Genomic DNA, 25,060 nt, shown 5'->3' on the forward strand with positions numbered 1-25,060 from the left:
AGACGGTAGGTACTGTCTCTAACCTGTATCTATGTTCCTCTGGATGGCTACAATCAGAAAAGTAGGAACGTGAAGATCATGATACTAATCCATTACACTGCAGTCAACTCCTGAGCGTTGCAAGATCATGCATGCCAGGTGCTCATTTCATTACTTTTTTTTTTTTTTTTTTAAATTTGCAGCATACATACAACATTAAGGCACACGGGACTTTACAGTAAACACAGATGCAGAAACTCTGTTCAACAACAATTAAGGCTGCAGCAGTACAGACACAATCCACCTCAAACCTGAGAAATAAGTCAAGTGAAAGAAATTCAGAAGGAATGTCTTTGGCATTCCTTTCTGCCATCACCTCAGCTACCATTTAACAAACATCGCATTGCAACACACCACGCAGAGTCCCCTTCCTTTTTTTTTTTTAGATCAGATATCAAAAAGCAGCTTGTACCACCAACTGGTTAAATTCACATGCTAGCAAAAAGCCTTACATCTCTGCTCAGTTGGTGGCATGTTCAATTGTTCATGCAGAACTTTCACCCGTCTGCTCAAACCAGATGCCCAGGCAAAAAATAAGCACTTAAAGGATGCCACTAGACTTGTTCCCACTCTACCTGTGTCCATGTGCAGCAGCCTGACTGAAAGAGTTCATGTCACCTTGTGGAGTCATGGAAATGCCGTTCCTGTACATTGTTCCTATCATGGGGTCAGCTCCTCGCTCCAACAGCAAACTGACCAGTTCAAAATTTCCTGCAAGTCAAGAGATGCATTTTTACTTCTTTTAAAATCCAGTATTTGCTCACCTAAACCACAGATCGCGACTGAAGAATTTATTACAGTGGGAGGAGAAAGTCCTTACCAGCAGCTGCTGCCAACTGTAAAGGAGTTTCAGAGTAATTTTCCTCTCCATGCTCCAAGGAACCTTCTACCTTTGCTCCAGCATCCAGCAACAGCTAAAAAGAAAATTCACCATTTAGAGCAACTGGGGGTATCACAGCCTTCAGAGTTCATGAACAGTGACGAATGAGAGTCTAATGCTTCTTGTTATCTGCAAACCAGATACGATGGGAACAAGTGACATGCAAATTCTGCCCATTGTTTCACAGAGGCAAACTGATTCCTTTTTTCGCTCATTTTACACTGCCAGACACCAGGAGCACTAGTGTCCAACTTCAGAGCCAAAAAAGTGTAACCCAGTGTTTCTGAATGGGAAATGGGGTAAGATCAGTGTTAGGAAGTAATGCGCTGAAGATGGAAGTACTGAAAATTAGCCCGACAAGCATCCTTCCTTCACGGTCTTCTAGAAGCCCAGCACCATCCTCAAATGGATCAGATTTCAATTGCCTCCACCTTTTATATAAAGACATGGCCAAAAGAAAGGCAATTCTTAAGAACCAATCGCAGTCCAAAAGCTGTGATCTCCACCAGGGACACTTCCACGTAAATAACAACAATGCTGAAAACAAAAGTGGCCAAGGAGAGCAGGATGGAGCCTGCGCTCCAGCCCCCTCTCGGCCATTTCTGTCTCGAGGCCTTCACAGTTTTGGCGCTCCATAAAGTGTGCCATAGACACGGGTGTTTTGAAGAATAAACGGTCTCGACTTTTGAGATGCCAAAGCACAGAACCAGCATATCCCACGCGACGCCTCGCTGGGGTAAGGAGAGCGAGTGCTTCTCCCCCTTCGGAGCAGCACAAGGGCTGTTGTCCACCTCTCCCCCACCAAAGCAGCGGTTTTGTGTTTGCTAGAATATTATTGTGTAAGAAAGTGTAATGAATGAATAAACAAACATATAAAACAAGTGGTCAGGAAGGAGCACAAGGAGTTGTCAGACTTTCTTTGGTGCAACTTTGCTTTAAAATTGTCCTGTTTAAACCTCATATTGGTTAAGGTTTGAACACCGTATTCATTATATAATAGGTCTATTATATATCAGTACACGCCAGAAGAAGCAGAAGTAACCAATATGAGTATGACAAGAGGATACTGGTTTGAGATGGATGTAATTAGAACTGAAGAGGAGAAACAAAAGTATGAGATGCAGGTAGGGAAATACAATAATACCTGAACTACAGGAATATGTCCATGCAACACAGCAAATGTCAGAGCTGTCCAATGGCGGGTCTCAGGGTGGACGGATGGGTATTTATGAGCAGTACTGACAACCTACAAACAAATTAAAGTTATTTTTTTTAAAGAGCTATACGTAATAAAATTCAACCTGCCTGAAAGCCAGGCATGTGAGGGAGTAAGTGAAATAGAAAACCTGGGAGAGGTGCTTTATAAAATGATTGACTTCATTTTTTTTCCTGCAAAAATTTTCTCAATATTAAAACTGTTCATGCTGATTTGACAGCTTGAATAGAGTTCATACCAAATGAAGTCTTTTTACCAACTACTGTAGCTCCATCTAAACCACTGGCCACCAGATACTTTTGCACAAGGTCAAAACATCCACAGCTGGTTACAGCAGCACACACTGGGGAAGCAGGGACGGATCAGGACGCTCTACAGCTAAGGACCGCTCCCACTGACTTCTCCAGACCATGTATCAACAGCCCCGGATCTTGGGATTGCTCCAGGCCGAAAGAAATTCTTTCCACATAAATCAGTATGACTTTTGTCACTGCCGTCATGAAGACACATCACAAGCCCTATGCTAGAGTTCACAACTGTGCTTCCAGGCTCCTCCTCTCGCACGGGAGGAAAAAAGACAGCTGAGAAGCGATGGGGCAGAGCGGCATTTCAGAAATGTTTTAAGAAAACTCCTTTTTACCGCTGCCTCCTGTCTGAGTTGAGTTAAAAGAGCAGGGCGGTGACAGTTAAAAGAGATGCAAACTATATCCTTAGAAAACAAAACGGTATTTTTCACATTGCTCCTTCCATTTTCTATGCCTTAGTACGCAGACATTGGGGAAGATGAATAACCACTCTTTGCTTCAGTTTCCCTGTCTTAAAGATGAGGGTATTAATATTGATGAGGTTCACAGAGATGGTAAAATCTAATGAACATTCACAATCCGAGACTGCACACTCAGATGGAGTGTGACACTAAAATTCAAAATCTTATTATTGATCTTCAGAGGAGGACTAAAATCAGAGTAAAAGATGCACCATCTCTCTGTCTCATCAGCCAGCTATGCCTTCGCTACCTTGTCTGAAGTACTTTTATCCACGTAGGGGAGCAGGGCCAGTTATTAAATGCTCGGTTGCATTAGCAGCTCACATTTCCAAGCGCCACATGCAGTCTTTTGCTAGAAGCACACACCCAGGCCCTCAGTCCCAAGGCCAGGGATGAGGACAAAATCTGAAAAGCCCATGCAGATCCCGCAGCTTGCCAGAGGAGCGGATCTGCACCAGCACTTGGCTGTTATTGTCCAGATTTGCCAAAAAGAGAGCTCGAAGTGCCAACAGGAGAAGAGTGCCGGTGTCTGAGCACAGGCATGGGGCTTCTTTCGGTCTGGGATTGCTCAGAAGGAAGAGGATTGAGCAGCTTGAGCCTTGGGTTTTAGGCTGGGGAGCAAGAGCAGCAGAGGGTGAGGATGGGCAGGGTCACAGTTCAGTGAATGCATCCAGCTCCTCCAGCATGGATTCCCACCCCTGTTCGGTGCAGCCCAGGCAAGCGGCAAAGAAAATGAAGTCATTTTAACTCCTTTGCTCCTTTTTTTGGGGTTAGAGTTCTTTCCAGTCAACACAGTGTTTGCAAAAGACCTGCGGTTGACCGGGCTTTTAAGGCCTCAGTTGAGATTTGCTGAGCAGCTACAGGTCCCACTGACTCCACAGCAAATTGCAGCTTCTCAGCACATCTGGAAATGAGTCCATTTTTGCTAAAGATGGGCAATCAAAAAGGGAGGCACCCAGCATTCGAGGCTACTTTTGGAAACATATATATATATATATAACTGATTTGCAAAGTGAAAGGGGGAAAATGATGCAGGCACCTGACAGAGTATTTATTTTTGTTCATGGTTGATTTGCCTTTTTTTTTTGCCGTAATTGCCCAATTTGCACAGTTGGTTGTGGTGTGCACAAATCATCTTATAATTGCACACCATAATTATTCACAGTTCTTGTCCCAAAGTGTTTTCATTTGACTTTAGAGCAAACACTCTACAGAAATGAATCAGGGAGGTTCACATTCCTCACTGGAGCTGTTCTCTCAGATGTCAGCAATTTCAGGAAGACAAAACTGTTTAAATTTGCATTTGGTTCAAGTCTGGAAGATTACTGGAGCAATTGGGAGGACCGCTCCTAATGAAAACTTGTCCTAGGAACCAAATAATGCCATCTCACCTCTGAGCCACAGGCAGGGTAAAAGAAGAGATCAGTCTCCATGCCCATCCAGTCTTTGGTGTGCCTATCGAGAGTGCTAACAAGGGTTCGAGCATATAGTTATTGCCAGCTCTTGAGGGTGGTGTGCTTGAATTTGGGAAGAGGTGAGAGTGGAACTGAAATCATCAGCTGATTTCACATAAGCCACCGAACAGAAATCAGATAGTAACAAATATCAGTCACTTAGAGGTGACATCCATTTCTACTTTTAAATTAGATTTTTTAAAAGTGCAAAATGTCTGGCTGAAAGCAGTGACTACAATTTATCAGCTCGCTCAAGTCCAAACAGAACAGATGGAACACAGATAAGTGAAGCAGACAGCTTAATTTACTCATGACCTCAACAAATTGAAACTGGAATCATTAACAAATAATTCTTCCGCGGATTTTCAAGCAGCTCTTTCAAAACGTACATACCTGCATTGCACAGAGTCGGACCACAATCTGCTTGGTGGACAGATTGTGTAAGTTTGTGATGTGCATTCATCAAAGAGAGGTTTATATTCTGGAAGCTTCAAGCTCCTCATCCAACAGCTTTTAGCCCAAGGCACTTTGTAAAGCAAAACAGTGGAACCTACATTGCACTTGTGTGCTGTGGATGCTTAGCTGGAACATCCCAATGCATAGAAATGCTCGAGCTTTGGCAGGTTATCAGATGGGTATTTCTTTTACCCTCTTCATTTTAACTCAGCTGAGATTCAGGGAGTCCTTCCAATATCATTAGAGCTGTGCTCTGTGCTAGTGTTAATGCCTGTATTCATTTGCAGTGCACAAATACAACCAAATCAATATTACCTGTGGGGTAAGTCCGATGACTTGACCCCTTCTGCGCAGTGAATCCCAGTGTTAACCTAATGCAGTCTGATTTCACTATTCATTTCAAGTGGTGCTGTCCAGGATAAGACAAATTTATTTGCTTTTTAATGCTTGGGATTTTCCCTCTGCTACAGTTTCAGGGGGTAGTTGAAGATGTAAACAAATAACAGAACAAAGATACAACCAACAAAAAGTCCTCACCTCAGCATTCAGATCTGCTCCAGCATCTAGCAGCATCTGCACCATAGCCTCATCACCCCTGACACAAGCATACATCAGTGGAGTCATGCCCTAGTCATTTTTTGGAGTTAAAAAACAAAGGAATTGACAAATTTAACACAGAACTCTTTTTGATTTTTTTTTTAAACAATTATTTAAGTATATATCATCAAGACTAACAGTATGTATTTAAAGAAAGCTATTACCTCTGTTACAGACATGCCCCTCAGACTAGCAAAAGCCAACCATTTGTGTAAAATCTCCATTTTTGTTGTCACTTGGGTTGACTGGTTTTTTTTCATGTTATCCTCGGCATCCTCAGCATGGCGAGTGAAACTAGGCTTGTCAGCCACACCTCCATCTTCATATACTAAACTAAGCATCTTCGTCTTTGGGGCCCCAGCAGAGAAATGTTTTTATCAAAGCAACTGTTATTTCCACTGGTATTTTAAAAAGACAATAATTCTATTCAGTTTTCTATGATCACAGTTTCATAAAGTCTAACTTTTTAATTACCAAAAAAGCCTTTAAAAATATCCCAAACTCTTAAGACAAGTTGGATTCAGGCACAGCTTTTTCAACGTGGATACTGTAAGGGGCTGGAAATGTAAAGGCTTTGTATAGTGCTCCCTAGCAAACAAGGACTTAATTTTAAATGAAATGCCAGACAGCACTGTTGCAAGTTGCTGGCTCTAGGAAAACATGGCCCTGTTTGGAGGAAAAGTAGATTAAGTGACCCTTCACTACAGAACCACCACAATGCAATTTGTATTAATCTGAAATACCTGCTGCAGCTGATCACCATTTCCCTTAAGATAAGTATTACTGTGGCTGTGGTAATGAGTCCAGATGAAACCATGAAAAAATCATTAAATCTACCGTAAATTATAACAGAAAAAGCTGCTTATTAAATACAGTAGGGGGTGTTGATCAAGAGCCACCAGTTGTTTTGCAGTAAATCTACTGCAGCACGCAGCCACCTCTGATGCATGTTTATAGCCTACCTTGAGGTCCCCTGGTAAATTTTCTGTCAGACGATAGCCTGTTTGCTGTTTAACCTGAGTGCTGCTGTGAAGTGAAATTATTTTCAGAGAAACTGGAGATGCCCAGCACAGCCAGACACAGAGCCATGACACTGCTCTCCCTAGCAAGAGCCCAGCATCGCTATTTTTGCTGAACTACCCCATTTTTCCTATTTGCATGCAGGGCTGAAGGTAGTGGGTGCTTAGGTGTGGAAGGGCTGCCCTTGTAGAGAAAATACAAATTAAGGTTTGTTCCTGCAAGGTACTTAGAGCCCCCTTGAAATACATTGAGTATTTCACAGGATCAGATCCGCAGTGTACTTATGGAGATACAGAGTAAGGGAATAGGCATCTGGGGCCTCATGCCATTAGTGAGAAAAAACAAGTTCACCCCAGGCAAGGAGAGTTCTTGGGTGACTTGAAGTTACTTGCAAAGAGAATTTGAAACTACTTCAGCTACAGTCAGTGGCAAAACATTTCCTTTGGCAGTCAATAAACACTACAGGAACAAACAGGACCATGAGAATTACAAAAAAATGTGTTTGGACCTTGAAACCCGGGGATGGGATGGCAGCTGAAAATTAAATATGTGTTCCTTCAACTATTATTTCAATTTCTGTAAGTGGCGTCATTTGATAATTAAATCAAGTGTTTAGCACAAGGGGTCTAATCAGATCTGAAGAAAGGAATTTGAAAGCCCCATGCTGGGGCTCCCCCCCACAAGACTCAGCACACGGGCAGCTGCGGCGAAGAACCCCGCAGTAACGCCCAGAGCAAAGGGTCTGCCTGGAGACCACACGGGATATTTTGTCCCTGCTGAAGCTGAAGAACGACTTACCACTGACTACAAGGGGCTCAGAATGTCATGCTGCAGTATCGGGGCTTTAAAGAGTTAATTAGCTTTCTAACCTCCCCTCCCCTTGCACCGCTGTCCCTGCTGCTTTTGCCTCCGCAGGTCCCCCAGCCTTGTGCTGCAGCATCCCTGAGCCCCCTCTCTTTGCATGTGGGAGGAATGGATTTTTCATGAGCCCATCATTAGTGTTTGACACACACACAGGAACATGGTCACAACATGTACACTCAATGCAAAGGGCATTTGGCTTTTGACAAAATAAAGAAATGGCTCTTTTTCCTTCAGCCTTGTTTCACTTAGGGCTCTGTCCTGCAAGATGTGGGATCCTACAAGATGTGGGATGTTTGATCCAGCGAAGCATTTAAGCACAGGCTTAACTTTCACTCAAAGCATGTGTTCAGAGTTAAGCATATGATTAGGTACTTTGATGAATCAAGCCAGAATGATCCCAGGTTTCAGCCTGGAGGACAGAGGAAATATGCTGTGAAAAATCTGCTGAAATATGTTTCCAGGTTCAGACATCATCATCATCATCATCATCATCATCATCATCATCATCATCATCATCATCATCATCATCATCATCATCATAACAACAACAACAACAACAATAATAATAATAATAATTTTTAAAAGTATCATGTATGACCCTTGGATTGAGCTCTCCAATACAATTTTTTGGGGAGAAGTACTGCTCTCTTCTAAAGCTCTTCTCAAACAAATCCACAATATTGACTCAGACTGAAGCTCCTGAACAGCAACAAAACTCACGTTCCAGGAGCAGCTTTCATCTCAGAGGACCTCAACCCACTTACAACCCAGCTCCTGTCCCAGGCAACCACCGCAGGGGCAGCAGCCACCTGCCTCTTGCCAAAGGGGATGTCACAGCTCTGGGAACATGCAGTGACACTTTCATCAGGGGCACCAGAAAATTCAGGGAACTCCATTTCAAAGGGAAATGGTAATGTCCGTGGCCATCGTTTCCCTCTGGGAAGGGGGAACCACCTCAGTGAGCATCACAGTCCAACAGGCTGCTGCCAGTAGGCAGCCACACAGGCAGGTTTGTCCCCGGACACAACCACAAGCCTCATGGAGATGTAACTCCAGGGAATTTTAGGCTCCTCAGTTGGTGGATGTTGGCCACAAAGCCTAATGGAGTGGCAACACTGCAGAGAGACTTTCCTGCCTGGAAGGTCAGTTCAAACTGGGCTCAAGTCAATTAAAGACTGCCAGCAATTAACCGTTTCCTGCTGGGGTTTGGTGGTGCACGTGACATGCACTGCAAACCCCAGGGCAGTGCTCAGTGAAAGGACGTTCACCTCACAAAGCCCTGCTCCGCACCACTGTTCATGGCACTGAAGCAGTTTTAAGTATTCAGATCCACGCTAAGCTCTCCTGGGATCTCCTTCTGGCTTCAGCTGACTCAGTTCACTGTTAAGAAGGCTTAAGGGGACACATTTGCCCTCATGCTGAGTTACCTCAGTACCAACAAATCAGTACAACTCAAAAAGACCAAACTTAACATAGATGTTCACCTGGCAGTGCTTTAACTCAATGCAAAGTAATGCAGGGAAAGCATTAAGGTCCTGTCTATGTTTAGGTGAAAGCTGGGGCTCATTTTCTGTGATAAGCAGGCAAAACTCTCACATTTCACAGTTGCTTCTTTACGTTTCTATCTCGTTACCTGCTCACTCATGCTGTTAATCCCATCCGGCCCCAGCAACGATATGGCTTGTTTAACCAGATCTGTTCGGCCACAGTTGAGCATCCGGAAACCCAGGTCCTGCTTGAACTTCGCTTCAGTGGCAACAGCATCCAGTTTCCGAGATGCACAAAAACAGTCGTCGATTCTGTGGATGTGAGAAATAAACTCCCTCAGAGGACAATCAGAGGACAGACCTCACTGTCCCTAGGAAAATAATACTTTGCCCTCTCTTTGAAGGATGTAGGTCATGCACATACTCATTCTCCTTTGACCTGTATGTTTCAAGGGAAGTGCTGAATGGGAAATGCTAATGCAAGCTAATGGAGATTGCCCTTGGTCTATCTTTCATGGGACAAGTTATTCATTTTATAAAAAACTGGACAAAAAAGCAGAGCTCTCACTTGAATTTGTTTCCCTGTTTAAGCAATGCACAACACATTCTCATCCCAAGTTGTTCCTCTGCATGGCAAGGTGATCCAGTCCCCCTGCTCTCTGAAAAGTTTCAGTGGCTTCACTAAGCTTTGAACTTACATCAAATGAATGTATAATCATTGACAATACAACAAAGAGAAAATAATGTCACTCCAAACACCTTCAAGGATCTTACCAGCTCAGCCCCAGTAACGGGGAAGCCTTTTTGGAGCAGAAAGTGCAAGTCACAGAATCGGACTGGCTGAGGTTGGCAGGGACCTCTGGAGGTCGCATCTGGTCCAACCCTCCTGCTCAAGCAGGACCACCTGCAGACAAGCAGGGCACCATGCGATCAGGGAGGAGAAGGCAATCTTGCCAGGTAATCGTGGCAAAACACCACAAATCCTTGCTGTCTGTGCATAACAAATGGGATGTCAGTCTTTTAAGGTCTTATTCAAAAGATCCCCAAACTGTAAACTGCTCAAGATACCCATTTCAAATGGAAGAAGGGCTAGGAGTTATTCAGCCAAGATGTGAATCTACAGCTCCAGAGAGAGCCAGGCAATTCCAATCTGATGTTTATCCAACTCAGTTTCATCTTATTAAAAGACAAAAGATTTGTTTTTCTTTCATGCTGAGGAGTGTCTGGGGCAGAGGGTGGAGTCCAAATCCACAGCGCTTTTGGTGTGAACTTGGATAAAGGACTGTTTGGAAAAACATCACTTTCATTGTCCAAAAATGCTAGATCAGAAAACAAGGGGCTACTTACGAATGAAAAACAAAATAAAGATCAAAAGTGAAAAAGTCAAACATACATCAAATATTTGGTTTCTGTTTCATATGTTAAAAAATGCAGCAAACCAAAAGAAAAATATAAACAGCACATCATTATCATTTGAATTTCTTCTTCAAGATGCTTTATCAGAGCTTTATAAAATATATAATGCTACTTAATATTTAACAGCAATATGCAACAAATATGCTGTTTATATAGAAGCAGTGGTATGTAGTAATAGCTACCACTCTTCCTCTTTCAACAGAGGAAGGAAAGTGAGATGAAAAATACAAAGTATTTTGATCAAAGCTTCTGCAGGACTTAGTACTGAAACTGGCATCTGAACTCAAGCTTGCTCTCTGCTGTGCTGGGCCACAACCAATCTGGGAGACAACAGATATTTTGTTGATGTCCATTCTACGTGCTCAGTTTGGGTTTGACTGCTAAAAAGTTGATGTCCTAAGAATGCAAACAAGGTATGCCTGGGGTATCGTTACTCAGGGGAACAAGGATGGCACTTCGTGACAACAGTATGTGGCAAGATTAATGAACAACACTCGGTCACAATAAATATACCGTAACAGCAATAACAGATTGTACACCAGTAATATGCTTATAACAGAGATGAAGAAAGCAACGCATATCAAGGCTGGGTTTTCTGCAGTAGTTTCTGAGCGAGTTTAAGGAAAAAGCAAAAACAGCACAGATATGCAGGGCTGAGCTCAATGACACCAAGATCCACAGAAGCAATTGCGGCTTTAACACGTTCACACCATATGGCACATTTCCGACACAAGAGCTACAGCAACATTTGGTACTTGCTACCCCCATAGCATGAGATGCTAGAGATCATCTATGCCCTCCTTTAACATACGGCATAGATAAAGCATGCTCAGAAGTTAGGTGGTGGGGGTTTTGGTGCACGGAGGGAGAGTCTGGACCTCCCTGCTCCAGCTGGCCGTTTCCAGATGACTCTGGTCTGAAAATGAGGTGGTTCCTCAGCAAAGTGCAGCTATGGAAAGATCTAGACATCCTCTGAGGACTGCAGAGGTGTCTGCCACTATGAATCACTGTCTGTGTTAAATCACTGCTTCATCATTTGTACTGAGGTATATAACATACACTCTGAATAAAATGGGTCAAATTCAGTGCTGGCAGAAACAGGCAGAGCTTCACTGACGTCAGCCCAGCTCAGTGCATGCAAAACACTAGTTGACGATCTCTTTAAAAAAAGCATTTTGACCTGGGTTGCACACCCACACAAGGGAGGAAGGAGGAACAAGGACCTACCTCACCTATCCTGTATGGGCTGCCCAGATCTCTACTCTGGCATGGGTTCACAAATTACTTACTTCTCCATAAGTAACTCCTCCATGAGTTGGCTCCGGTCCCCTAAAAGCACGTCAGTTCACCTGCTTATAGCCAAGGAAGGGGACTCATTAATTACTGCTGATATTAGGTATGAGCAAATCAGTACTACTCAAATCAGCTGGGGGGATAAGGGTCTTGGTCCAAGGGCTCTGGGATGCTACAGCTGTACAAACACTGCAACAATAACACGGATGCAGAGGAGTGCCTGAGCTGCTTGGCTGCTGGGCAGCACTGATGAAACATGATCTAGACCAAGTACCACAAAGCAAGAAACCACAACTTAGTGCCATTATCAGTGGCCCACTGCCTTTTTATACCCCAAAAAAGACCCATCGCGAGTGAGTTGCAGGCCCAATTTATGGGACATAGCAAAGGAAACTATATGGCAAAATTTGACATAGATCATTGCTGGTGGCACCATTGTCATGTTTGACTAATAAAATGGATAATGATCAAACTGGGGAGTTTAATAAAACAAGAGCATGATGCAATGGAAAGGACCGGAGGATGCTTCAGAAGAGAAAGCGTAGCGACATCTCAAAAAGCCAGAGAGATGAATGAGTTAAGGAAAAGGAGATTTAACATGTAGAGATAAAAAGCAGTGAAGAGACAGATCAAAAATGATCGGGAACTACAAGTACAGAATAGGAGAACACAGCATCACTTTTAACACTGGAGAAAGCCAACTGGGAAGACGGTAGGTACAGCAGACAGACTGAGTAGTTGCATTTCAAAATTAAAATTGAAAAATTAAAAAAAAAAAAAAACCAAAACCAAATCCATAAAAAATCAACCGTAAGCCACCATAGCACTGCATTTGCTTGCAAGTCCTCTTTCATACCATTAACTGTATAATGTCAATTCATAAAATTATAGAACCATTCAGGTTAGAAAAGACCTTAAAGATCATCAAGTCCAATCGTTAACCTAGCACTGCCAAGCCCACCACTACACCATGTCCCTAAGCACCTCATCCAAACGTCTTTTAAATACCTCCAGCGATGGTGACTCAACCGCTTCCCTGGGCAGCCCGTTCCAATGCTTGATGACCCTTTCAGTGAAGAAATTTTTCCTAATATCCAGTCTAAACCTCCCCTGGCGCAAAAACTTGAGGCCATTTCCCCTTGTCCTATCACTTGTTACTTGGGAGAAGAGACCGACCCCCACCTCTCTACAACCTCCTTTCAGGTAGTTGTAGAGAGCAATAAGGTCTCCCCTCAGCCTCCTTTTCTCCAGGCTGAACAACCCCAGTTCCCTCAGCTGCTCCAACAGGATTTGAGGATTCCAACAGGAGCAGAGGCTCTCTGCTCCATATTACACTGTATATGGGGATGCTGCTCCATCACAGACACTGTCCAGAATCACAAACATTAAAGGATGCAAGCTAAAAAAGGAGGAAGGGAACAGGCACCCAGGCTTGACTCACTCAAGACTTTTTAACTTTGTATTCCAACAAATACACTGACAAGCTATGAAGAGGTGGGAAAGGGATGGGAAGAAGCTTGAAAAATAAGGTTGACAAGGAACAGTTAAGTCAGCTAAATATATAGGGTCATTTTTTAGAGTTGTGAAACTGTGCCTGCAAAGCAAGGGAAGCCAGCGTAAGTGCAAACAGAGCTGGAAACCTCCCCAGCTGCACAGTCAGTTCACAGCCCTTTTGCCAAAAAGTCTTTGTGATCTTTCCAATCGCAGAGGAGGTTGACACTGGCCCAACAGTGGGACATCCCCTCCAAGGCCACCTTGGTTCATTGCCAGACTCTGCTAGCTGCCAACGCTCACACGGGTCGTCCTTTCCCCAAGACCTCACCCTGCAGAAAAGGTGCTTTTTCATCGAAGAGGCAGGGAAGTCTGATGGGAGGAGCAGAAGACCAGGGGGGGCCAATGCTCTTCTCCCCCTCCTTTCCCTGGGGACAGTCTCAGGATGGCAGGACATCACCACCCCAGATGCTACCTGGGTCAGGTGAACTTTGAGGTCCCCGAGAGGGGATACAGTGACAAAGGTAGGACTGGCCAGCATCCTTCAAGGGTGACAGCCTCTCTCAAAAGACTGAGCCCATTCTGGATTCTCCTGCTGAGCAACCTGTGGGGCTGGGCAGGCTCCTTGGCACCACCATTGCTGTACACATGGCTCCCACTCCCAGAACTGAGAAGTAATACGCTTGAATTAATAACATACACTGATCATAGTCCTCGTGCTCAACAGCACATCCACCCCTCTAATTCAGGGGTTCAATCACACAGCCTGTAAACTCCCTAACTGTTCCCTCCCTACCTTGAATCAAGCAAACAATTGCCTTTGTAAATAAAAGGAAAATTAGAAACAGGTGAAATATTCTCAATTTTATATTTGTAGCAAAGCTGTGACCACATTTTTAAACTTACAATGCAATACAATTTTCTCCAACTCCTCTTTTAATTCCTCACAGATATTCTTCTCACAGATATGCTTCTACAGCAGTTATCTTCAAGATCATTACAGTGTTGCCACTGCACATAATTAACTTTACTGTGGCTTTCTATGGGGGATGCCATGGTAACATTAATTATTTGCAAATGGTCACTGTCAAATGCTGCATGGTGACCATGACACGCTATTGTACTCCAAAATACTCAAACCTCTGAAGGGAGTCAAAAATAATCTTCTTCATTTACAATGGGTCCTAGCAGTACAGCAAATTATTTTTATCTTTTCCCAAACTCACATTATGAAAACATAATGCACCACTTATACAGCAACGCTTTAAATGTAAGGGGTTTCTTTTTTTTTGTTTTCATTTTCACTTGGACTGGCTAAGATGGGGTCTGTGCGGATCTTTAATAAATTACTCATGGATTGAATACATTTGGGAAAACGGATGATTCAAAGGCAAAGTGTTTCCATCGTAACTGGTAGACACAGCAGCTCTCTTACTACATAGCTTTTTAATAATTTGTTCTTTGGGAGGGGATTATTGCAATAGTCAGCAGTAGAGGAAAAAAAAAAAAAACAAACCAAAAACCAAAACAATGCTCTGTAAATGTTACAAAAAAAAAAAGTAAGAACATCCTAATCATGTTCTAAGTTCTATGTGCCAGCATAGCATGCTAATAGTTGATTTAAAATAAATGGAGTGCAGACTATGACAAGCAGCAGGGCAAACGCTCCCCTCCACTGAAAGGAACAGATCATCATCCTGATAGCCAAGCACGCCAAAACCTTGCTTGTCCACCTGGGACTCAATCGCCAGCCCTTTCAATTAAAAGAATGATAATCTATTAATTAAATCCATCTTTTTAGCTCTGTGGAGTTTATTCAGTCTGTCTCTGTCCTAAATATGAATGAGGTCTTGAGTCAGAAATTATAGTTTAGCTGGTGGAAGTCTGGAAGGAGTCATATTTTAGCCAACAATACACATGCATTTGCAATGCTGAATTTCTTGGGGTCAGGGATCACAGTTTTGATCTGGGCATGCACAGCCCGTAGCACAAAAGGGTCCTGTTCCTTGCCTGGGGCTCTTCAGTGAGACTACAGACACAAACAGCAATAGCAGGAGCGGCAAGACGATTTGATTTAAATTTGTGAGCGCTCTTTTTTCTAATGTGGTGCTTTAAAAGGGACTATAATGCTGATATTAACAGGACTGCAATATAAATACTATATTAAGACAATTATTTGCATTTTTAGTTTTGGAGAGAGGGAAACTTAAGGACAAACATGTTGATAGAAGTGAAGAGCACTACTTTTTAACGCAGAGAAAATATCTCCATTTACTTTAATCAGGAGCCAAATTAAGACAAGAAAATGAAAACACTCCAGATATTTATTAGCCAACCTCTCATTCTTGTCAAAGGCCTGAGAATAAATTGGTTACAGATACTGGAAAATACATTTAAAAAGTGATGTGACTATCAAATCAAGACCCAAATCTGTATTTCAAAACACTCTTAATATTACAGTCCCATGTACATAGGCCAGGAACCATGTTCAAAATTGAATCTGACTTCAGATTTCGAACAAGGCCAACATATCATAGGAAAATTTGGGTACAGATTAATCGTTCATATAAATAGATAGCTCAAGTCTTCACTAATGAGCGGAAGACAATAAGTTATCTGTATCCTGATTATTGCATTCAGGAATGTATATAGAGATAGAGCATATGAAACACTGGTGAACTTGCTCGCAATGGAAAAACCCAAGAAGGAGGGATCCTAAAGCCTATAAAAATACAAGTGTGTTCTGTCCTAAAGTGAAGGAGAACATAAGGGCAAGGTCCTCCCCTTCAATAATTTTTTTATTATGGTTGTCTTCAAGCAGCTGGTTGGCAGGAGAGGTTGAGATTCACCTCAGGAAACCCATGTTCTACCTTTTAAGTAATAAAATCTCCTTCATCCACTGGCACCATCTGCCCCAAGGGACGGGTGGATTTTGTCAAGTAGCTTGTTTGCTACTGCTTGCTGGTTTGGCATTTTTGTGTCTAATTACAGCAATAGCCACGGCTGGTGTTAAAGGATTAGTGAAAATTTGTGGGAAGAACAAGGACATTCAAGGAGCTAGGCAAACACCAACCACCCCTACTTAAAAGTGGCTGTATCTAGTTAAATAGCAGAATTTCTTAGCAATTTTCTACTCTCTCTCCCTCTCCAGAAACTCAGCCCCTTACCCAGTGCATTTTAAGGGAGAGCGAAGAGCAGTGGAAATATTTTTCTGCCTTCAAATCTCTATTATTAAAGTCTATTTATATTTTCATGCTCTAGTACAAGCACAGGATTTCCATAAATAAAACATTAAATGCAACTCTTCCTCTTTCACTTTCAAGTTAGAAGTGCTTATGCATGGTATAGCATTAAGATGACACGGCAAATGGTATAGACTGCTCAGAAAGAACAAAATAGCACATCTTCCCTTTACATTGCTGTATTTTTCCCTTCCCACAGTCTTAAGAAAACTCTCTAGAATGAGCCAAGGATGCTCCCATGTTAAACAAGCTTCACTCCTGAGGTCCATAATCCTGTTTTCCTAGAGAGCCTTCATTAAGAGGGATGGTCCCAGACAGAAAAGCAGACTTAGGTATTCTCAGGCCAAGGCTAATTGGAAATTAGGACTGATTTTCAATTACAGACAGGTTTTCAAAGGCACTCAGACACTGCATTTGCCCGGAGACCTTTCTGGATCGGAGCTGTAAATGCAACTAGGAGCCCTGGGTGAGGCTGCGACGGGGCAGCAGCTGTGGGAGCATATGGGACTGGACAGTTAATAAACCCTGCCCTATGCTGCAGCAAGGCTTGGATCCATCTACACTTTCAGTTTGAACTTACTCATGACCTGTTAATATCCACATATTCCTGTGTCTGTGCTGCCCTTTAAATATAGTGTATTTTTCCTTCCGCAGTGTTTACTCCTGACGTATTTCTAGAGAAGAGTCGCATGTTCCCTCAGCACCCACTTCGCTCAGCTGAATGAGCCCCTTTCTTCTAGTCTTCCTCCATGAGAACATTTTGTCAAAACTCCCATCACCCCAGCCCATTCCTCTGTACCTGCTCCAATGTATTTTCTTGACCCGGACACATGATTTGCGATTCCACATCACTTCCTACCACTTCCACATACAGAGGCACCAGTATTTCCCTGCTTCTACTGGAAATACCTCTCTTGATGAACTCTCAAAATGCATTTGCTTTTTTCATGGCTAAAGAAAAAGCCACTTTTGTGGTTCACAATCATTCTGAGACGAAATACTGCTCTACAGTTTTTACCACCACCTTTCCAATATGCAGCTCCCAATACAGTATATATTATACTGTATACATAGTGTATATGCTACATATGCACTGCAGTATGTATTTTTCTAATTAATCTCCAAGTGTTTGCCTTCCATTAGTGGAAAACTGCATTTCACCCCATTTCTTTTGTCCCAGCCCTCAAGGTCATCCACTTTTTCCTGGATGATTTCCCAAACATCCTCTGTCAGGACAATGCCTCTCAACGTTGTGGCATCAGCAAATTTTAACTTCATGAGCACACTGCTAAGATTTGTGCCAAAGCCCTTTCTGAAAATTAAAAAAGACCAGTTTTTAAGAGGGAGAGCTGAAGATCTCTGCTTGTAACTCCACTGCAGCCAACCCAGAGCCCGCTACCTCACTTGAAGCCAGCCCCTGCTCACTTCCCAATTCCTTTACTAATCCCTATCTTCTCTGGCTTAACTAATAGCTCCCTGCATAGACTGCATCAAATCGTTCACTCAAGTCCAAAGAGATGAAATCTACTGAATTTCCTTGGGGTAGAAAATCAGTTATCTTATCAAAAAGTTATTAGATTAGTCTGGCAAGATCTATCTTTAGAAAATCTGTGTCACATTTTATCCCATTTTTCCCTCAACAACATGTCTTTAATCAGTCTTTGCTTGAAAAAACATTCGAAGGCCTTGCACTAACAGCCTGGAATTTTCCTCAGATCGTTTTTCATCCTTTTCAAACGTTGGGCATTACTATTATTACTCCTTAGAGTTACGGCACCACTCCGGGCTTTGAGGAAAATATTTCCCTCTGACCCTCTGATTTCGTGAGGCAACTCTTTCTCATCGCTGGGATAGAGGTTATCTGGTCACCCCAATTTGAGTGCATTAAGCTGCATAATTTGCTCTCCTTTTGATTACTGTTTTTCCATTTTCATAACCTTGTTGCTTTTATTTATTTTTCCTTTTCCCCCAAAGATTTTCTTCCTGAAAACAGAACCAAAGTATTCACTTAAGTTCTTGGGGGGTGGCCTCTCTTGGCACTGATGCACACCTCTCACAGGTGCCTCCTCAAGGCCAGGACTTACAGATACCAATTTCACCTCTGTACTCCTGGAAGAGAGAAAAAAAAATGTGTTATGTCCATGGCCAGGAGCAGAGATAGGACCCAGACTCACAGCCAGCCAGAGAAGAAAAGGGATTATTTACTGCCCAAAGGGTGAGCCCAGCACCCTCGGGGAACCTAGCCATAACTCAGAAATGCTGCTGAAGTGTATGAGCAAGCAATTAAAGGGGATCAAGTTATGGCTCTCCACCTGTGCACTGGCACACGCCCTGTCGTGCCAGCTCCTGCTCTCACCAGCTCTGCTCTACCAGCAGCGGTGCTGCCACCTCCAACTAAATCTGACTGGAAGGTGAGGGGGTGCTCTGACCGCACCAGCGGGGCCGGCATGCAAACCCTACTGCCTAGCTCTGTCCTCCGGAGTCCAACCCCACCGACCAGGGACTGCAAACAAGGGACCACGATGCACCCTGGTGGTACCAGAGCCTGAGGGGTCTCCACGGGCTGCACATCAAGATGGGATGGGGCAAGAAGAAAACAGACCCCTGTGGGACTCCACCCATGAGGAGCCTGGTGGCAAAAATGCCATTTCCCATCTCTGCCCTTTGGGTACAGCTGCCAAAAAGGACTTCAGACCTCTTTACAGAATTGTCCCAGGCTCCTCCTGCCCACGCCTGCCTCCAGTGAAGCAGCTGTGGCCCGTGGTGGACAGTAATCAATGCCGCAGGGAGCAATCTCGCTTCTCCAGTGTGCAAGAGAAAGGCACGAGCCTTTTCATCTACAGATAAGAAGAAACCACACCTCGAGACGACTAAGCTCTGCTTCTCCTCCAAACCTCAGCCAGGAGCTTCACAGGAGCTGAGCAGCGGGACGCGGGACTAATGAGCATGAGAGGGCTTCCAGACACCCCTGTGGCTGCAGAGAAACGCCCAGCCTCACGGGCAACGCTTCTGGAGGATCTCAGTGCCGTGAGGCCACATTCAGTGTTCCTCTTCGTTCAGATGCCAGGAAGGTCCCTTGGATGTGACGAGGGCTAGGTCAGCAACCCCACAGGCCATTCCGTCCCCAGCCAAGCTGGGGGTCAGATGTCCAGCTGGGACTTTTGGCCAGAACCCCACCCTCAGACAGTGCAAGCTGGGATCTCCTGAAACACGTCCTCCCGCACCACTGGAGGTGCCAGGAGTGAAGACGCTGACCACCTCATTCCCTTCAGCGGAGGGCAGAGCCCTTCTCGGGGAGGAGGGGGCTGCTTGGCAGGCCCAGAAACAGCTGGGAAAAGCAGCTTTCCCCAGAGAGGCCAGAAAGGGGATGACTTGGAATCTAAGAGGTCTGAGGCAATGCTGAGGGTAGAAGAGAATATTTCAAATAACACATGGGGATTGCCCTTTGTGGAGGGGAATTGCACTCAGGTCTCCAAGACTGCCCCAAAGTGGATTTTTCTTCAGTTTTTGCTGCTTCTGGATATCAGAATGAACACAGGTGCCTGCACACACACTTGCACCCCAGACTATATCCTTCTTTTAACCTCTGACTGACCAGAAAATAGCCTTTTATCCAGTTAGGTGCAGAAACAACCATGTAACAGTCCCCAGCATGACACTACCATGTCTCTCGGTTCAGTTTGTTCCACCATCTCTACATCCTCCAGGATTGCCATAATATATTGCAACCAGAAATGAAGCCACTGACCCTGATAAAAAGCACGGCAGCCTTTGTGCTGAGCAACACAGGATGCTCCTCCCTTGCTCTGTTTCTCTGCCATCAGCCTCCAGTCCCCAGATGTAGTCATCCATTAGCAATCCTCCCCAGCATGTCTAACAGATTGGTTTTGGGTTTGGTTTTTTTTTTTTTTAAACAAATGTCCCACAGAATGGAGGAAGGAAAGACATGCAAAGAGCTTCTTGTGTTTAGGTGGAGCAAGTGGAAAGGTACCCCTTGCAGATGCAATGATGAGGAGCAGCCAAAATCAGGCATGTGTTTGCCGCCAGCCAGACCCAGCGCAGACGGAGAAGTGACGCTACCTTATTGCAGCAGAAAGGCAGGTCAGGTTTTTACCACCATGGCCCTTTCTGGCAACAAATCACCTTCATCCCTGATGTCTTCATTAACAAAAGGTCTAGAGCAGGGAGCAGAGCACCCACCTTCACCAGATTTATGCCAGCAGAGAGCTACTTTGCACACAGTTCTCTACTGACTACATCCAGCTGCCTCACGTGGCCCAACAGGGCCTGGGTACAGGTGAGGCTTTATTTAAGTCTGGTCTCCCACTATGACAAAGAGTATTTTGGACACAACTTGGGCTTCTGTCTCAGCTAGCTGTCCTGCATCCAGCAGTCAGTCCATCTGTGAAACCAACCTCCTTGCAAAAGGTGGAGACAACTACTTTATTTAAAGCTTCCACTCCTGGGGGAAGGGGAACATTTATATCCTTGCTCATCTTCTACGGCTGGGGAAAGGGAAGAAACTTTCTGGCATGCCTGCTGCTGTAAAATGAAAAGAGATTCAGAAGGAGACAGGCAGCTCCTGCCTGATTCCAGCTTCCCTCACTCCTCTACCCAGAGCAAGAGCAGCTCCTCTTTCAGGAGATGAAAACATTGCAAGAAATTAAGGCGAAGGATTTTTTAAAAAAGATCAGAAGAGGGGAGAAAGAGAGGAAGTATTGGAATGACAGGCAGGAAGAAAACAGAGATGATTTACAAAGCCACATATTGAGAACCTCACGGCTGGAGTATGTGATTGTGCTGGGAAGTGTCACACGGATCTGCTGGGAGACCTCCATGCTGTAGTTCAGATAAGAAACTGAACATTTGGTTTTTATCCAAACCGATCCTGAACTTCATAGCCTTTGAGATCCTGCCAATCTCTCTCTCTCCCCCTCCCCCCGCATGCGTGTTTTTCCAGCATGGAAGCCGATTTTGCTTCATGCATTTGCAATGACAGGTCGTGAATCAACACCGTGGAATGATGCAATATCACACGGGACCATGGGAACTTTTGGGTTCAGGTCTCTATATTTTAGGGACTAAAGAAGACTGCTAAGAAAAGCCTAGAAACTGAACCAGTTTCAAGGTCCTACTTATTAAGCCATTTCTATAAAAGTCACAAAATATATCAAGCTAACTGCATTTAAAATCCTCCAGCTGTCATCCGTCACACAGCTTATTTGAAAAGCCATCCCCTGCAAAGTTGTTGTGTTCCCCCCGCTCCCCCTCATTTATGGAACTGATGCTTGCTGAGGAGCTGATAGTTGGAAACCCTCCCTCCCTAACGGGGAGGCATGAAAGGTTGGCGCTCGGCTTAGTGGAAAATGAGAAGTGCTGAGGGTCTGCACTGAATACAAATAAAAAATTACAAGCTGCAAGGTTTCAAATTAACGTCCTGATGCTTCACATTATTCTTCAGAAAAGCTCAGTCCTTCCTTTGATCTCAGGATTACAGGCAGCCGGGGCCTGATTCACAGCTACGCAAAGAACCTGCACTACGCTGGCAGTACGCACAGACCTTAAAATAAAACCCAAAGTACGCAGACACTCATTTGTAGACCTCTGCCAGCACAGTAGAGTGAGATCTCCGTTTTGGGACATCGGGGGTGAATCAGGCCCCTGCAGTCAAATAAGGGTACACCGCAAAGTCTGCTCTCTGTAAAATGCAGAATTTGTCTCAGGAATTATTTCTCTTTTCATTCCCACCTGATTAATCCCAGGCTGTGCTCTTCAGGCTCGCTCTCCCTTGCAAGACAAGCAGGACAACAGCTACCGCATATATTCTTTATGAAATGAATTCTTGATAGCAACTTTAAATGCTGATTTGTTCCTCATAATTCATGAATTCTTATGCAGCATAATACAACCCGCCCCAACTTCAAATGATTTTGAAACTCCTGGAAAATTATGTAATAGTTGACAAAATATAACTTTAAGAATGGTATAGTGAGGGTTTTTTTAAATCCACAAATATTTAACTGTATCTACCTTCATTTTTAAGACAGAGGATGTAGAGTAGAAACATTATTACCTTATTTGCAATCCTTAGTTTCAATCCTACCTAAATACTGGAACAGGTATTAAATTAATTGTGCCTTTTCAAAACCAAGTACTAGGTCTTCAGAAAGTGCACAGTATCTGTAAGTCCTGACGTGTCAGTAGGGCTGCAGGATACTGCACTTCTGGAAATGAGGGCCAAGATGGTCACACCAAAGGGAAGCAATTATAGCCAAGATTTGAAATCTGAAATGCTCAAGATTACGCTTTGAAGGAATATGTTGAATTTCAAATAAATATTGAATAGCTGCGACTATAAAAAGCCTATGCAGATCTCGAAGTAAAGTATTACACTCTCTGGTAAAAGAGCATGTCAAGGCCAGAGTCAATAGAAGGCAGCTGCTCCGATACAGGTTGTCCCGGCTAATCATGTAGATCATCCCTCCGCTTTCTGTGTTGGGAGGAAAGAATGCACCTACTGTTGTATGAAGAGGCAAACTGCTGAAAATTGGGGTTTATGTACAAATTTGTGAAGCGACAGCAGTGAGTAATTGCTACTTTGGCAGATTCAGAATGCCTTTTCATATGAAAATCAAAACCAAATATATCCTTGACTCCAGAACAGCCCTAGATCATGCTTTTATACATGTACATAATAATAAGGCAAAACAGACACTAAAAACATATCCTGGCAATAAATACTTTAAGACTTCGTTAGAAAACCAAAAGGTCACATCTCATACATGAAAAAGTCAAATTATCTAGGCTGACATTTACAACTAATTTGAACCGACATTAGCATGAAAAATACAATTTTACTGCAAGAGGTAGTCTTACCTATAAGTTTAAATGTGCCCTTTAAGCATTAATGCTGAAAACAAAAGCACTGAAAAATATCTGCAGCCCTGCCAATTACATCTCAGTACCTTATAGCAAAGCAACGTGAAGCAGACAATTAGCAGAAGATTTCAGCCCCTCATTAGCAAGCAGAACCTAATAGTAAGAGAAAAAAACCACCACCATATGAGCTCTGAAGAGCAGATTATGGGCTCGATCCAGCTGTGAGATATTCAGGCACCCATTACCATGCAACCGGCTTATCCACGGATGTGAGCAAATACCAGGAGCCGATTTTGCAACGCACACAGCAACGAGCCCGAGCATCCATGCACATCTCAAGGCAATAACAGAGCCCTCTGCCTGCCTGCTCGCTCGCTCACTGTCACTAGGAAAGAGAGACACATTTTGCACAAAGCAGCAGATTTTTTTTGGTGGACTTACTTTAACTGTCGAGGTTCGCAGTCAACTCCTGGCAGCAAGAGCCTCGCTGCCTGCCGTACGTCATCGCTGTCCACCGAGAAACTGCGACGGTGCCCCGCGTGAGCCACGGCAACCCGTATCCACTCCATCAGGGGAGGCAGCACAATGAACGGCCTGGGAAAGCACACAGACATGAATGCTACAATACACCAGCATCAAAATAACAGGTATACAGCAAGAGAGGGCAGGGGGGTGTGTGAGTGCATGTGTATGTATGTGTGAGAATGTATACACAGAGAGAGAGAGAAGGAAACAAGCAAAACGAAAGCATGGGAGAGCAAACTGGCTCAGCAAATTTCAAGGAGGTCTAAATCAAGATGTCTCACGCTGTCTCCGGAGCAGAATTATTTGAAGAGTGAGATTATGAGCCACGCTTTATTTTATGGGGCTCCTCTGAGGTCAGTGCACCCGCCTGGGAAGCCCTCCCTGCCCCCCCATCCTTCGCACAGTGTATCCCGAAAAGAGGGCAGGAGCCTGGCGCAGGACCACGTCCTGCTCCGGCTGATGCGCCAGGCTGGGTACTCTCCCCAGCTGCTTTGCAATAGGGACGGGAGAACGAACCACGGCAGAGAGAGGGGATGCCCCCACCCCAGGATGCCATGGATGGAGAGGTGAAGCATGAAGAAGTCTCCAGCATCTCCTACCAATGCAATGTGCACCTTCTGCTCAGCGCTGAAAGTGGGGACCTTAGCACTGATCCCGCTGTATTGTTGACGTTATCTGTGAGCAGCACCAGAAATCAGACTGTTTTCGTTTCACTTTTAGCGGTATCAAACCAGTACACATTTGGGTACCAGGTCTTCTGCCACTCGAGCAAAAATACACAAAACTGCCCCCCAAAGTGGATAGTGGGACTCTGGGCCACAGCCCCCACTTGAGCAAAGCATGGACACTATCAGAGACATGGACCATGTCTCCTTCACTGCACAAGACCCGGCCAGCCCCATGTCCTAGCGAGAGCTGCCCAAGCCTTAGATGGAGCACACAGCATACAGCTTGCCCCATCTATGTTAAAAATTATTTGGGGACAGAGAGAAAAATGCCAAATCTTAAATGAGAACCATCGCTTCAAGTCGTAGTTTGGAGATAAAAATAAAATATCTGCAGCTGAACATCTTGGAAGGTCACTGCCTGTTAGGTCAGGGTGGACAAAATCCCCAGAGCAACGCAGGTTGCCGCAACTGCCCTCCCCAATAAGTTTTCATGCCCGCTTCACCTCCTAGCTGGGGTGTCCAAAACGGGTGTCTCCTCCGTGGCTGTACACAGGAGACAAAGTCTGTGTGGGGAAGGGACGAGGAAGGGTAGAAGAAATTCCTCTTTATAAAAATATATTATAAAATTCTAACAATTGTAAAATCATTAAAAAATAATAAATCCATCCAAGAGCTACTTGAAAACTATACTGAAAGTCCTGTGTTTAGTCAGGACTGCTGAGAACTACTTAAACACAGTGAAACTGTTTCATCCACACTGTGAAGCA

General features: G+C 44.1%; 1 protein-coding gene across 2 annotated transcripts in view; it reads right to left on the minus strand.

Moving 5' to 3' along the window:
- ABTB3 (ankyrin repeat and BTB domain containing 3) overlaps positions 1–25,060 on the minus strand; it is a 181,812-nt gene that overhangs the window by 26,722 nt on the left and 130,030 nt on the right. For both annotated transcript variants that reach the window (XM_075501809.1, XM_075501801.1), the window contains exons 4-9: positions 23,542–23,694; positions 8,926–9,091; positions 5,349–5,438; positions 2,064–2,165; positions 860–953; positions 615–750 (exon numbers count right to left, since the gene is read on the minus strand). In XM_075501809.1, coding sequence (XP_075357924.1) covers positions 615–750; positions 860–953; positions 2,064–2,165; positions 5,349–5,438; positions 8,926–9,091; positions 23,542–23,694 — 741 coding nt within the window. The remainder of the gene's footprint in view (positions 1–614; positions 751–859; positions 954–2,063; positions 2,166–5,348; positions 5,439–8,925; positions 9,092–23,541; positions 23,695–25,060) is intronic.

Source organism: Mycteria americana, chromosome 1 (genome assembly GCF_035582795.1).
Source record: "Mycteria americana isolate JAX WOST 10 ecotype Jacksonville Zoo and Gardens chromosome 1, USCA_MyAme_1.0, whole genome shotgun sequence".
In the NCBI taxonomy this organism is placed as follows: domain Eukaryota; kingdom Metazoa; phylum Chordata; class Aves; order Ciconiiformes; family Ciconiidae; genus Mycteria; species Mycteria americana.